This window comes from Tenrec ecaudatus, chromosome 6, assembly GCF_050624435.1.
Source record: "Tenrec ecaudatus isolate mTenEca1 chromosome 6, mTenEca1.hap1, whole genome shotgun sequence".
Lineage (NCBI taxonomy): Eukaryota > Metazoa > Chordata > Mammalia > Afrosoricida > Tenrecidae > Tenrec > Tenrec ecaudatus.
The window spans coordinates 151,172,606-151,186,078 of NC_134535.1; the positions used below are offsets into that span (position 1 = coordinate 151,172,606).

Sequence of the window (13,473 nt, forward strand, 5' to 3'; positions counted from 1 at the left end):
CCAAAGCCTGTCTGCAGACAATTGGACATCGCCTCACAGAAGGATCACAAGGAGGAGATGAGCCAGTCGGGGTGCAGTAGAGCACTGATGAACCATTGATGAACCACTGATGAACGACATTCCTCTAGTTCTTTAATGCTTCACCATCATGACCCCAGTTCTACCTTACAGATCCAGCCAGACCAGAGCTTATACACTGGGACAGATGAGAGCTCTGGATACATGGAATCCAGGGCAGGTCAACCCCTCAGGAGCAGTAATGGGCTCAGTGATACCGTGAGTGTAGAGGTTAGGTGGGAGAGAAAAGGGGGAACCGATCACAATGATCTATGTATAACCCTCTACGCAGGGTGACGAACCACAGAAACACAGGTGAAGAGAGACAGTGGATGGTATAAGATATGAAAATAATTTATCAAGTGTTCATGAGGGTGGGAGGAAAAAATGAAGAGCTGATACCAAGGGCTCACGTACAAAGAAAATGTTCTGAAAAGGATGATGGCAATGTATGTACAAATGTGCTTGATACAATTGATGGATTGTGATAAGAGCTGTAAGAGCCCCCAGTAAAATGATTTTTAAAAAAGTCTGTTCCAATTTTGACACCAAAGTTAATTGGCATACCTTAATTCACAGAGATCATGTTCTACATCTTACTTAAAGTGGCAACTGAGGTTTTGAAAAGAGCTCTTAACGGCAGAGTGCTACGCATTGGGCTGCTAACCACAAGGTTCTGCTGTTCAGAAGCACTAGCTGCGCCATGGGAGAAAGACGGGGCTTTCTATTCCCGTAAAGAGGTACAGACTCAGAAACACACAGAGGCCAGTGATACCATGCAGACATCTGTTTCCATAACCCGGAGACCAAAAGAACTGGGTGGTTTCTGGCTGTCTCTGTCAGCTGTTCTGCAAAGGCTGGGTAGAAAGGGAGAGAAATGTGGAACCAAACCCAAAGCCCTAAAAGCTTATTGGTGCATGGAAACTGGTGGGACGCCCAGGACTGTGACCCTTCAGCATTCTTCAGGTCTGGAACTGAGCTCACCCTCCTATCAGCATAATCAAATGCTTCAAAAGGGAAGGGTTTCCCCAAGGGCGAAGTGCCGAGGGTTTGAAAGGGAGGCGATATAAAACCATCGTGGAATGTGATACGGTGCCACCTCACACAAGTGGAAATAGAAATTCCTTACGATCTAGCAATGCCTCCGCTGAGTATACACCCTCAAGATACAACCCTAACAGACCCCCACACACCCACGTTCATCGCACCCCTATTCAGAGCTGCACAAAGTTGGAAAGCGCCCACATGCCCACCAGGTGAAGAACGGGTACATACATACAATGGAATACTTACTCACTGCCATCGAGTCATGGCGACTCGTAGTGACCCCACAGTACAGGGTAGAACTGCCCCTGTGGATTTCTGGGACTGTCACTCTTTATGGGAGTAGAGAGCCCGACGCAAGGTTTTGCATTGCTGACCTTGGTGTGGCAGGCTGACACGTAGCTACTGTGTCACCAGGGCTCCTTGATGCAGTACTGTGCATTGCTAAAAAAAAACAATGAAACCACGAAGCGCCCCAGGCCATGGATGGACCTGGAGAACATAGGTTAACGTATAGGGCCACTCCTATAAGGGTGAGACCAAGACAAAGACTTGCATACCAGAAATAATAATAGTCTTTGGAGATGACCAAGGTGGGGAGGGCCAGGGAGGGAAGATGAAGCCATTGACTAGAGGGCTGACAGGTATTGACTTGGGTGAGAGGGGGGATGGAGAACCCCTAGAGGGAGAAGAGAAACCAGAAGGGATTGGGGACGGGGGTTGTATTGGGTAGAAAATGGGGAGAGAGGACGTTGAGTGGTTTGAACTGTTGAATGCAGAATTGATGATCTGAAATGTAAACCTCCCACTCAGTTCACAATAAATTGTAAAAGGGCGAAATGGAAATAGCAACCACAAGTAGGAAGTAGGATACATGATGGAGGATACTGCAATGGATGAGTTGAAACAAAATGTGTATGATTTGCTCCATGTAAACTGATGATCTTTCTGTAGACAGACCTTCACTCAACTCACTTAAAAAAATTCTATAAAAATTCTTGCGATCCCCAGCTATGCAATTATTACTTACTGAACAACTCTTTTCACAACTTGCAGTAAATTTATGTTTTAACTTCTTACAAATATGTTTCCTACTCACAACCGTAAGGCCTATGAATGACAGAACATAGTTTTCATCGATTCATCTCAATTCCTTGATTTTTCTGCCAGTTAGATAAGTACTTGTTGCTTTTCCAACATAAATGAATAAGTGAAGAAGAGTTGTAAACTAGAAAAGAAAAATGTCCCAATTGAAAACATGTTCAAGAAACTCTTTTATTATAAGATAACTTAACCAGCAAAGGGTTAAAGTCAGATGCAGCAGGACGCTGAATTTCTTCCCTCCAGGGCCAACTTTCTCCCTGGTATGGGAGGGTTACAAGTTGGGCTGCTGACTCCAAGGTCAAACATTAGGGCGACAGAGGAGGCTTTCTAGGCACATAAGTTACAGTCTTGGAAACTCACAAGGGAAGTTCCACGCTGTTGTATAGGGTTGTTAAGAGCCGGCACCAACTCAATAGCAGTGAATTTGACCTCGGAGGGCTTTTTTAATGTAGGATAACTGATTTTTCCGTAAGTGTCCTGTGGTTGACAAAATTTTTCCCATTTCCAAAGGTTATTTTTTTAGCACTTTAGTTATTTATGTTTTTTTGTACTTAAACCCGTTTTAAAATTTTATTTTTATATGCAGGGGGTAGTACTTGTTTGCTTTTTCTGTTGCTAGTTTGTGATGCTAACTTTGACTTTGTTTTTATTAGGGGATGAAAGCATGGAAATTAAAAAACAGATTACAGGAATGAGAAGATTACTGAACGACAGTACTGGAAGGATATATCAGCGTGTTGGCAAAGAAGGAGAAAAATTAAAAGAAGAGCCCCAGGAATTGGATTTAATCTGGCCTCAACGTTTCAATTCCTCTGCTGAGACCCCTCACAGTGTCCGCCCTTCTTCAGGTGGTGCCTGGAATGAGTTCCCATCCCAAAGCAGCCAGTTCTCAGGACAGCATGGAACGCACTCTAGAACCTTCCAGAGTCAGCCCCACACCTCAGGAAGCTCCAACGGTAGGGATGTCCCCAGACATGCAGAATGCACTCACGGGGGTTTGTGCACTCACGGGGCATGTCCCCAGACATGCAGAATGCACTCACGGGGGTTTGTGCACTCACGGGGGATGTCCCCAGACATGCAGAATGCACTCACGGGGGTTTGTGCACTCACGGGGGATGTCCCCAGACATGCAGAATGCACTCACGGGGGTTTGTCCTGAATGTGTTTTCTTTCTAAGTATCTTTGAGGTCAGTACAATGTATTAACCTTTCCCTAATCACCTACTGGTACCTTAGCCGAGCTCCTTGAACAGAGAAAACATCAAAGGAAAAAGGTGAAGAGTAAGAGAAGAAAAATGATTCAGAATTGGGATCGTATCAGAGGTGAAGAGTTCTTAGTAGAGTTCAGTCTTTTCCGAAGTTAAGTTGTCTTTCACCAGTTCACAGGTAAACTGTCATACAGGATGAGCCATCAGGAGAAAAAGAGCCCTCTTTTGTTAACCAGATGCGTCTTGGTCAGGCGATGTATTATTACTTCTTTTTTGGTCGTGTGAGACATTAATAGACCTTCTCACTTGATCCTTTGCTTTTCTTCATTTTAAAAAGTGGTGAAAGGGATGACCAACAGGTCCTGCATGGTCCCTTTGCTCTACCCTCAAACTTCAGTTACTGAATCAAAAGTTACATGTTCTGTAACTTCCTTCATTAGTGTTGAAAACTACCCCTTTCGACCAGGTATAAGGCATCATGCAGAAAAAAAAGAATATATATATATTCACTGCGGTATGCATATATATATGTGTGTGTGTATGTATGTATATATATATATATATATATATATATATATATATATATATATATATATACCATAGTGAATGAAGGGGGAAGTGCAGAGTGGAGACCCGAGGCCCAAGTGTCGACCAATGGAGATCCCCTCATAGAGGGGTTTAGGAGAGGAGATGGGTCAGTCACGGCGTAATGTAGTACCGATGAAGAACACAGCATTCCCCCAGATCCTGTACGCTTTGTCCTCCCCAAACTACCATGATTCGAATTCTACCTTGCAGGACTGGATCGGGCAGAGGTTGTACACTGGTACATATGGGTGCTGGAGGCACAGGGAATCCAGGGTGGACGATACCTTCAGGACCAGGGGTGTGAGGGGCGATGCTGAGATGGTAGAGGGTGAGTGGGTTGGAAAGGGGGAACTGATTACAAGGATCCACAAGTGATCTCCTTCCTGGGAGATGGACGGCGGAGAAGGGGGGGAAGGGAGACTCCGGATAGGGCAAGATATGACAAAATAACAATGTATAAATTATCAAGGGCTCATGAGGGAGGGGGGGGCGGGGAGGGAGGGGGGAAAAAAGAGGACCTGATGCAAAGGGCTTAAGTGGAGAGCAAATGCTTTGAGAATGATTGGGGCAGGGAATGTATGGATGTGCTTTATACAATTGATGTATGTATATGTATGGATTGTGATTAGAGTTGTATGAGCCCCTAATAAAATGTTTAAAAAAAGAAAAGAAAATTACCCCTTTCAAGAAAACAATTCCTTCTTTTAGATCCCTAATTGTTAAGGAAATGCCAATGGCAACCTTTTTTTTTTTTTCATCGTTTAGGGAAGAAATTGAGAATTCTTCCAGCCGTGTTCACTTCCCACCTACTGACCCTGGATGTTATTTCCCTATGAATTATGTATGTGTGTGCAGATCTATAGTTTTCTCAGAGAGAACCGGACAAAATAAGACTGTCTAGCTGGAGGCTTACACTCCAGTTTCCTTAAAATGTGAGGGTGTTCTTTAAGACAAAAAAACCCACACAAACAAGACCTATTTAAGACAGGAGAAAACAGAACACAGAATTTGCAGTAACCAGTTTGAAGGCCTGAGAAACCATCCGGAAACACTGCTGATGTGACAGCAAGAAAGAGACCCCAGGAGATGGCCGACTGTCTTGTCTTTCCCTCAATATTACATAAGCCAATATCAAGTTCACACGCTGGCATGCTTCCAGGTCAGAGGGAGATGGCTCTTTAAAGTCTCCTTCATAAAAAAAAAGTCAGTTCTCTTTAAAATTAGAAAATGATTTATGACAAGTTGAAAAGGCTTGGCTTTGCCGCTCAACGTGATAAAAATAGTGCTTAGAACAATGACTAAGGATGTTCTATAAGGCCCTCTTAACTCGATTGCCTTGGGGAGAACGCTAGGAACAGCAAGCGATCCTGGTGGATGGATGATGCTAGTGAGCCTCCAGCAACACGTTTACAGAATTTCCATAGACGCACATTACCTGTGAGCAGCATTACTTCAGTAGTCCCTTGACATCACTTGCAGTTGTAAAGTTAAAACTTCTTAATGTGCTGCAATTTAAATGTAAATCATTGTGCTACCTCGGACATTAATTTAACTTTCAGTACTTCATTGCTTGTTGTGCACATCTCTTCAGTCAACAAATAGTGCATCTTTTGAGATTTAAATTATATTTAATGTGTACTACAAGATATAATTGGAGCAAAACACTAGGAGTTTCTTTCCTCTACGAGCTAGAAATGGTAGCTGTCTCTGAAAAAGACACATTTTAAGGTAGTAGGGACTAGAACTGCAGGGAAGTCTGCTCAAGGACTGGGGGTTTCCAAATGTTCTATTTTATTCCGAGAACCATAGAAAGAATTTGTTTGCATGTAAGAGAAAAATAGGAGAATTTTACTCAGGAAAAGAGATTAAAATTTAAAAAATGAAAAAGATACTCAAGGTGAGGAAACGGTAAGAAATAGGAGTGAATAAAAGATGTAGGATCGCCTTTATTAAGTCGGAGAAATGCCAACACCCCAGCACCCTCTCACCTATCATGTTAAAAACACTACCCTGCCAGACCCTGCTCTCACTTCCCCCACGCCCCCGTCACAAGCGTGCTACGCTCCAGAGAAATCCTAAACGTTTTCATTGTGTTTATAGTTCTTAATTGTTGAAATGACATGCTTAATAATAAAACTTTTTTTTAATCATTAGACTCATTTAATTCTTAATATGAACTCTTAGGCATAACTACCAGTTTCTTATAAGGTTGTTTTCAGCATCCCCTCCCCTTTTTGCCCCTTATACAAAGTCACATGCGTATGTTTATAGTGAGTTTTGATGGTATTGTTATTTGAGGTGAACTGCTCTGACAATAGGCAGGCCTGCTGAGAGAGGGCATTGTGTCCATTCACTCCTGCAGGCTCCCCCACCCCGGGAAGCAGCATGCAGCTTACAATGTAGAAGCTTGGATAATTGGATGAAGGCAGACCCCCAGATTTAGAATCTGAACATTATTAGGTACACTTTCCTTTTGCTCAGTTTCATAATAATGTGCTTCCAGATTCTGTCAAGATAGCTTGTTGTTTTTTGGAGTGTGTCATTCTTTCTTTCATGCACAGGAGAACTTCCAGTGGTGAGCTCGTCAGGTGGATCAAGCTGCTGCACTTGTAACTGCCAGTCAACCTTGCAAGCCATTCTCCAAGAACTCAAAACCATGAGGAAATTCATGCAAATTCAAGCAGGTACAAAGATCAAGCCTTGGAACGAGTCTTTGATTTCTTAAAGCACATCTGCTCTCTTTTAGTTGGGATGTTTACTGGGCTTTTATTACTTAGCTCTTCATACCTTGCGGTCTTGCTGTGCACTCTCAAGTGTCCACCTTCTCAGCTTTTTCTTACAACCTTTCTTTACAACCCACTTTTCCTTTAGGGAATGGAATAATTTTTTTTAATTCCTCATTATACTACGTGCACTCAATATGTGTCATCCCACGATCTCTTAGTACTTTACAAATGTCAGTTAATTAAATTTTGGTAGAAATAATAGAAGAAAGTAGGTAAAGTTCTTGAGGTTTGCCAATCGACTATTAGCTTCACATCGGGGAAGAAGATGAAGACAGCACCTTTTCTATCCTGACGTGCTTAAGTTGGGGTCTGTGAACATTTATACAGCCCCTACTACTGCCTGAGTCATTTGGGGGGCTTGAAGCAATGAGAGGGAAACTACTGTTTTTAATATATGTGAGAGAGCGAGCCATTCAGGAAGCACGATTGAACATATTCAAGAACCTAAGTGGACAAGACCTGTTTGACTTTGCCTTAGATTCTGTGTGTGGTTTCGCTAACATTCGGGATATACAAGCTATATTGCTGATGGCTGAAAGACACCTCGCCTTTTGTATTCTATATTTACCATGACTGTTGGCTTTACTGTTAAACAGAAGGTGAAGAACAATGAATTTATCAACTGACTGCTTAGTTCTCGGCGCCCCCTCTTAGGGCTGCGTGATTTATCTGAGCCTCGATTTTCCCATCTGTAAATGTTCATATTGGACTCACCGGGCTGTTTTGAAAATACAGTGAGATGATAAATATATGTAGACTTTGTAAAACATGATGTAAACAAAAGCTGTTTCTTTACTGATGTTGTAAAGACCACAGAACGTCGCAGAGAGATCTAGAAGTCTAGACCTTGATCGTAGTGGTTATATTTTATCGTCTCTTCCGCTTTGGGGGTGGGGTAGTAGGAGAAAAACCAATAAATCAATTTACCAACCTGTTCCCCTTGTCAGGAAAAAATGTTATTTGATCTGAGCCCAGCCCACGAAAACAGGGCACAGCTCTCATATGGTTGGTATTCCCACCGTTCAGCCGCCATGGTGTTCAGGGGGGTCATCATCCAGAAATGGTTCTTGGTGCCATTTAGTGAATGCTACTAAAATCTTTAATATTCAGGGGTGTGACTTTGATATAAAAAGCTTAATGCTGAAACCTGTCAGTCACCCAAGGTCATATTAAAGTAAGGTGAACAGAAAGGTCTTGAAAAGCAGCATCATTTTAAGGATTGAATTTGGTTTTATCCCAAGATAAAAGAAGCATTTTGCTCAAGACAGTAAGCATATGACTCACCTTGTTCCACCACAATAATCTGTGTTCTTATTAACCTGACAAAGGTTAACATTTCCTAAATAAGGAGCTCCAAGGAAAAGGTTACTTTATTATGCACGGATTCTGTTCTCAGAGGAAGAATTTGTTAGCACTTAAGAAAATAAAATACGCACATGAACTTGTAATGATTTATTTTGTTGTTTAAGCTCCTTACTACTGAAATGGCAAACTACAAATTGCAACCATTTAAATCCTTGACTGAAACCTTTTTGGAATCTATTAAGTAAATGCCACTTTGTCACTCTGTTTTCTTTTCTGAACCTCAGCAGATTAGGGCAGTAAACGATTCCAAAGCTGTAGAAGAGCATAAAGGATAAAACTGCATAAATTACTCGTCTGTAATTTTCTTAACTTACCCCCCAAAAAGTTTGTATTGTGTGGGCAGATTGACTTAAGGTCTATTGCCCATAAGATTTAGATTTAAATGATCTGACAAAAGTTTCACCTTTACTTTAGGGAGAAAACCAGGAATCGTAAGCTCAAGCGATAAGATCTGAATACAAGAGACAGGGACTGTGTCTAGACTTGAAGGAGACCAAAAATTCAGCTAGGCCCTGTGTTCCTTAAGCCTTTCCTTAGAGCAGTGAGGCCTACAGGGACTCGGTTCCTGGGCCATCTTGGTAATTGCTCCTGTATCCTTTTGACTATGGAAAGTAGACCTAACCTGGGGTAAAAATTCAGCTGGAACGGAGAGCAGCTCTCCGCTTGGGCCCCACCCTGCGGAATTCCTCTTCACTCCGTCTGGGGTAGGGGTGAGGCTTTGGGAAACTCTTGACGTTCCACAGTACTGTACAGCGGAGCTTGAGAACCACGGACTAGACTACTATATGACTCGGGGAAAAATCTATTCAGTGCTCATTGGTGGTCCAAATAATATATTTCTAGTACTTATTTAAAATTTGTTTTCTCGTCTGGGGATGAAGATTTTAATTTCAAAGTAAATATTCTCTTATTTTCTAACTGTTAGGACATATAAGTTAGAGAGAGTGTCTCATGTATGTACATTTTAAGATCTTTAGTTTTTATTTGTCTAACATTTATAGTAGTTCTTCTAGAGACAGCAGGTATATCTTATGATGGTCATGTTTCCTAATCCATATTAATATGGAATGGCTTCATAAAGTGAAGATAATGGAATTTTCCCATGGATGTTTTAAAGCCCCCTTATATGTAAATTAAAATGCCGTATCTTCCAGTTAAATTGCCTATGCAATTACGTGGAAAATGGGTAATACATGTTACTTCTCAGAGTGCATGTGTGAAAACTATAATTAGCATCTTTGACTTCTATAAGAATATTGTCAGTACTGGCCCATCTTTTCATCTTTGGAACTCAAAACCGTTTCTGAGTTTCACTAATTTGCCTTGATGAGTCCGGAACCACCCGTGTCCTATATCTCAGCCATGCAGACTGAGGTACAGCGAGGTAGCCTGGTCTGAGAGCGTAAAGCATGGAGCTGTCACAATACAGCTGAGGCGTGGGAGACTTGGTGGTGGTGGTAAGGCGTTACTGAGCCTGAGGAGTGAATAACAGACTTGTCCACATGCTACCTCGCATGATGAAGGGGGTGAAAAATCCTGCTCTTATTAAAAAAAAAACCCTATAAATATAATTTAAGATTTAGTTGGTTGGAAATCCAACTTATAACCATTCCCATCCTATCAGTAAAAATTCCTTTTAAAAATTCCTTAATCAACAAGGATATTCTAACCCGGGCAGGTGGTAAGCAAGGCCACTGAGATAGGTAGGCAGGAATGAAGCAGCTCCCCCTTATATAGGCAATGGCGCATTATGCTTCTGGGAATGATGGTCCAGCAACCCCTGTATCACTGCAAGCAGAATTTCCTCCTGTGATCATGCAAAACCTACTTTTGGTACAGGATGTGGACTATATAACTTGCTTGATTTTCACTGAATTTTTGAAGCAGTTTGGTGGTGGCATACTCAGCTGTTTCTGTCTGTCTGATGGTTGCAGAATAGACTTAGAGTTTCTCAAAAACAACCTGGTCGCTGTCGTTGGCTGAACCAGTGACAGGGAATCCTGGACCCTTGTACCTAGGCTCTGGCAAGCCAGTTTCAAGAGTAGATCAACCCAAATCACACACAGTTGAAACACTGCTGAATCTGGCCTAACGATCATGGAAGCCTGAAGATCTTACCATAGAATTTCTAAAATCTTGCCCAACTGTTTTCTCATAGCTCTCGCCCTCTCCTTCCATTGCCCTCTCCTTCCATCCCCCTTTCATTCCATCGCCCTCTCCTTCCATCGCCCTCTCCTTCCATCCCCCTCTCCTTCCATCGCTCTCTCCTTCCATCCCCCTCTCCTTCCATCCCCCTCTCCTTCCATCCCCCTCTCCTTCCATCGCCCTCTCCTTCCATCGCCCTCTCCTTCCATCCCCCTCTCCTTCCATCGCCCTCTCCTTCCATCGCCCTCTCCTTCCATCCCCCTCTCCTTCCATCGCCCTCTCCTTCCATCCCCCTCTCCTTCCATCCCCCTCTCCTTCCATCCCCCTCTCCTTCCATCGCCCTCTCCTTCCATCCCCCTCTCCTTCCCTCGCCCTCTCCTTCCATCCCCCTCCCATCGCCCTCTCCTTCCATCGCCCTCTCCTTCCATCGCCCTCTCCTTCCATTGCCCTCTCCTTCCATCCCTGGACTTGGCATTATTTGCCAGTGTCTGAAGCTAAGTTTTCTCTTGGGTGGCCTTTTTAAGACTTGAACCAGCATTTGGTAACCTTTCGGTCTCCAGTGAGATGTATTGTGAGTGAGCCTCGTTTCTGTGTATGGAGCCTGTAGGTAAATGGGTGGTGCGGTTTCCCAAGTTAGACAGTGCTTGTACTATATTTATGTTTCCTGTTCACAGTTGGAACTCAAAACAGGCAACAACCTCCGATTTCCCTTATATGCTCCCAGCGAACTGCTGCCTCCCGCAAGAGGAATAAAAAGAAAAAAGTCCCCCCCAAGACTGTGGAGCCTCATCCGGTGAAGCAGGAGCCCAGTGTGTTGGAGGTGGAAAGGAGGACGACGACCCCCGCAGCCTCTGAGCAGCAGTGTGACCTCCAGGTGCCCGAGCGCCCCTCCCCTGAGGAGAGCCGCGTTGTAGGATTTGGCATTGTTCTTGAATCACCTTCCTCAGATGTAAGTTGACATTTTATGGCTGCAGATGCTAGTGTGATGAAGCTTTGAGGAATTTCAGAGTATTAAGCCATCTCGCCCGTCACCAGTTCTACCCAGAACACTGGAGACACTTGCAGAATACATGTGGGAGCGAGCCAAGGAAGGTGACTAATTCCCTTGCTGGAACTTTTCTTTCCCTGTACTGTTATGCCTTATTTGTTTAAATGTGTTTTCGTTCTTTATTGCCGAAGGAAGAAGAATAGCAGTAAGTCATCTTCTCGTGGGTTTCTGTAACATTTAAAATGTTGAAGTGGCAGTTTTCAATTTCCTCAGTGTGGAGAGCTAAGAGAACATAATTAAATTCTCTGTAGATGGGCATGAGTGAACAGAACCATACAGATAAGGTCACACCTTTCGAGAAACACAAACTAATAATAAAAAAGGAGCAGTCGTGCTAATTCTATTTTATAGATGCAAGCTACACTGCTAATTAGGTTGCAGTGCCATGCCACTCACCCTGCGTAATGATAGGTTAACGCTCCACAAAGGATTTTCTATTTTAATATCATAGCTAGAGTGCCTTTGCAGTCAGCGATGTCGGAGGACGTGTCGATAGCCCTCTGACTTGTTATTTTATCTTCGTGTTCCCATAAACTCATTTCTTTAATGGTGTGCTATGTTGGCAATTACATCCTATTTACAAGATTTTTTCATCTAAATCCATTTCTGCTGAGCTCCCCAACTTGTTGGGGGAGCTCTTAAAATAAGCCGGGAAGAGTGATCTATTATTACCAGATTGCATAGGATAAGAACCCTGCTGAGAACTCCTACAGAGCTCTATAGGATTGAGGTTGGCCCTACCTTTTTAACTTTAAAAAAGAAATAAATTGCTATTGTTTTTTAGAAGTGTTCCCTTTTTAGGCTTGAGAGAGACAATTTGCTAGCATGTATCCACGTTGGATCTTTAATAGAAGGAGGCAGCAAAAATAGTCCTCTTGTGATTTGGGTAGACAAGAAAATTCATGTGAACTTTTAACCAATCCTTGGTGCTAACAGGTTATTTTTATTTATGAACATGTGACTCGTTAAAGTCTTCTAGACTGAAAAAAAGAATGATTTTTCAAAAATCATTAATGATTGTGTCAGTCAGCTCATTTGGTTATATTATTACTACAGCTAAGGCCCTGGTTTTAAACCCCATGTAGATGCATACTTGGAAAGAGAGTTAACTTATTTTGTAATGCCATCCATTCAGTCCTCAGCAGTTTGCATAATACTATCTTATTTCCCTGGAATTCTCCAGGCACTTTTTTTTCCTGATAGGTTTTGCTTTATCAGAAGCATCCAAGTTGCATAAATCATTTAGCAAATGGGTAGATCTAATGGTAATGACTGTGTCTAAGCTGCAAATATACATAGAAGAGGAAGATCTGAAAAGACCTCTGTGTATTAGTGAAATATTTGGAACCAAATAGAACTTTATTATCCTGACCAGTATGAGTATGATCATTTTATTAATTCATGGTTATTTTGCCTAGTCAGAGTTAATCCATTTGATAAAGCACATTCAGAAACGTTCCTGAAAACAAAGAAAACTTAATCAAAAGTTGATTGTATTTCATCGAAGGGTAACAAGTTTTTAAAGAAAAGAAGAAAAAAAATGTTGGTATCATCTTTATATTATCCAGCTGATATACCAACCAATTAATCTACTCAACAAAAACTGTAACTTCCCCCCTGGGGAAGCATCCATTGAGTGCCATCATTGGAGGTAGACATTCCCAATGGATTCTGCACACTGGCATCATGGGATTGGGCTTCAAAGGCTCTTAGGGTGGGTGGGAGACTGACTCCCTAAAGGGAGGGGACCCCCAGTATTAAAACATCAAGATTTGGTAGCTTTTTCAGTCTTCTTTTATTTCTTAGCCAACAACCATTTAAAATTCAGTGCAACTCCAGCAAAGAAAGCAAAAAATTAGCAATCTTATAGAAGTTAGTGTTTAAAAACAAATGGGGGAAACTACAAGTGAATAAAAATTGCGTCTTTGGAGATGAGTTCTGGAACGTACCCAGCACTGGAAAGGTTAAGTCTGAAGATGTAAGCTTGAGAACCTGACCCTATGTTGCTAAAGCAGCTGTCTGATTGGGATTGGTAGCAGATAATGACATGAAAGTGGATGGAGCCAGATCGTGAAAGCCCTCCTATGTATCATGCTGAAGCCCTGAGCCTCTGTCTTGTAGACACT

The 13,473-nt window shown here is 42.4% G+C and overlaps 1 protein-coding gene across 3 annotated transcripts in view; it reads left to right on the plus strand.

Moving 5' to 3' along the window:
- BEND7 (BEN domain containing 7) overlaps nt 1–13,473 on the plus strand; it is a 114,077-nt gene that overhangs the window by 42,737 nt on the left and 57,867 nt on the right. For all 3 annotated transcript variants that reach the window (XM_075552355.1, XM_075552354.1, XM_075552356.1), the window contains exons 3-5: nt 2,859–3,161; nt 6,565–6,687; nt 10,974–11,248. In XM_075552355.1, the coding sequence (XP_075408470.1) occupies nt 2,859–3,161; nt 6,565–6,687; nt 10,974–11,248 (701 nt within the window). The remainder of the gene's footprint in view (nt 1–2,858; nt 3,162–6,564; nt 6,688–10,973; nt 11,249–13,473) is intronic.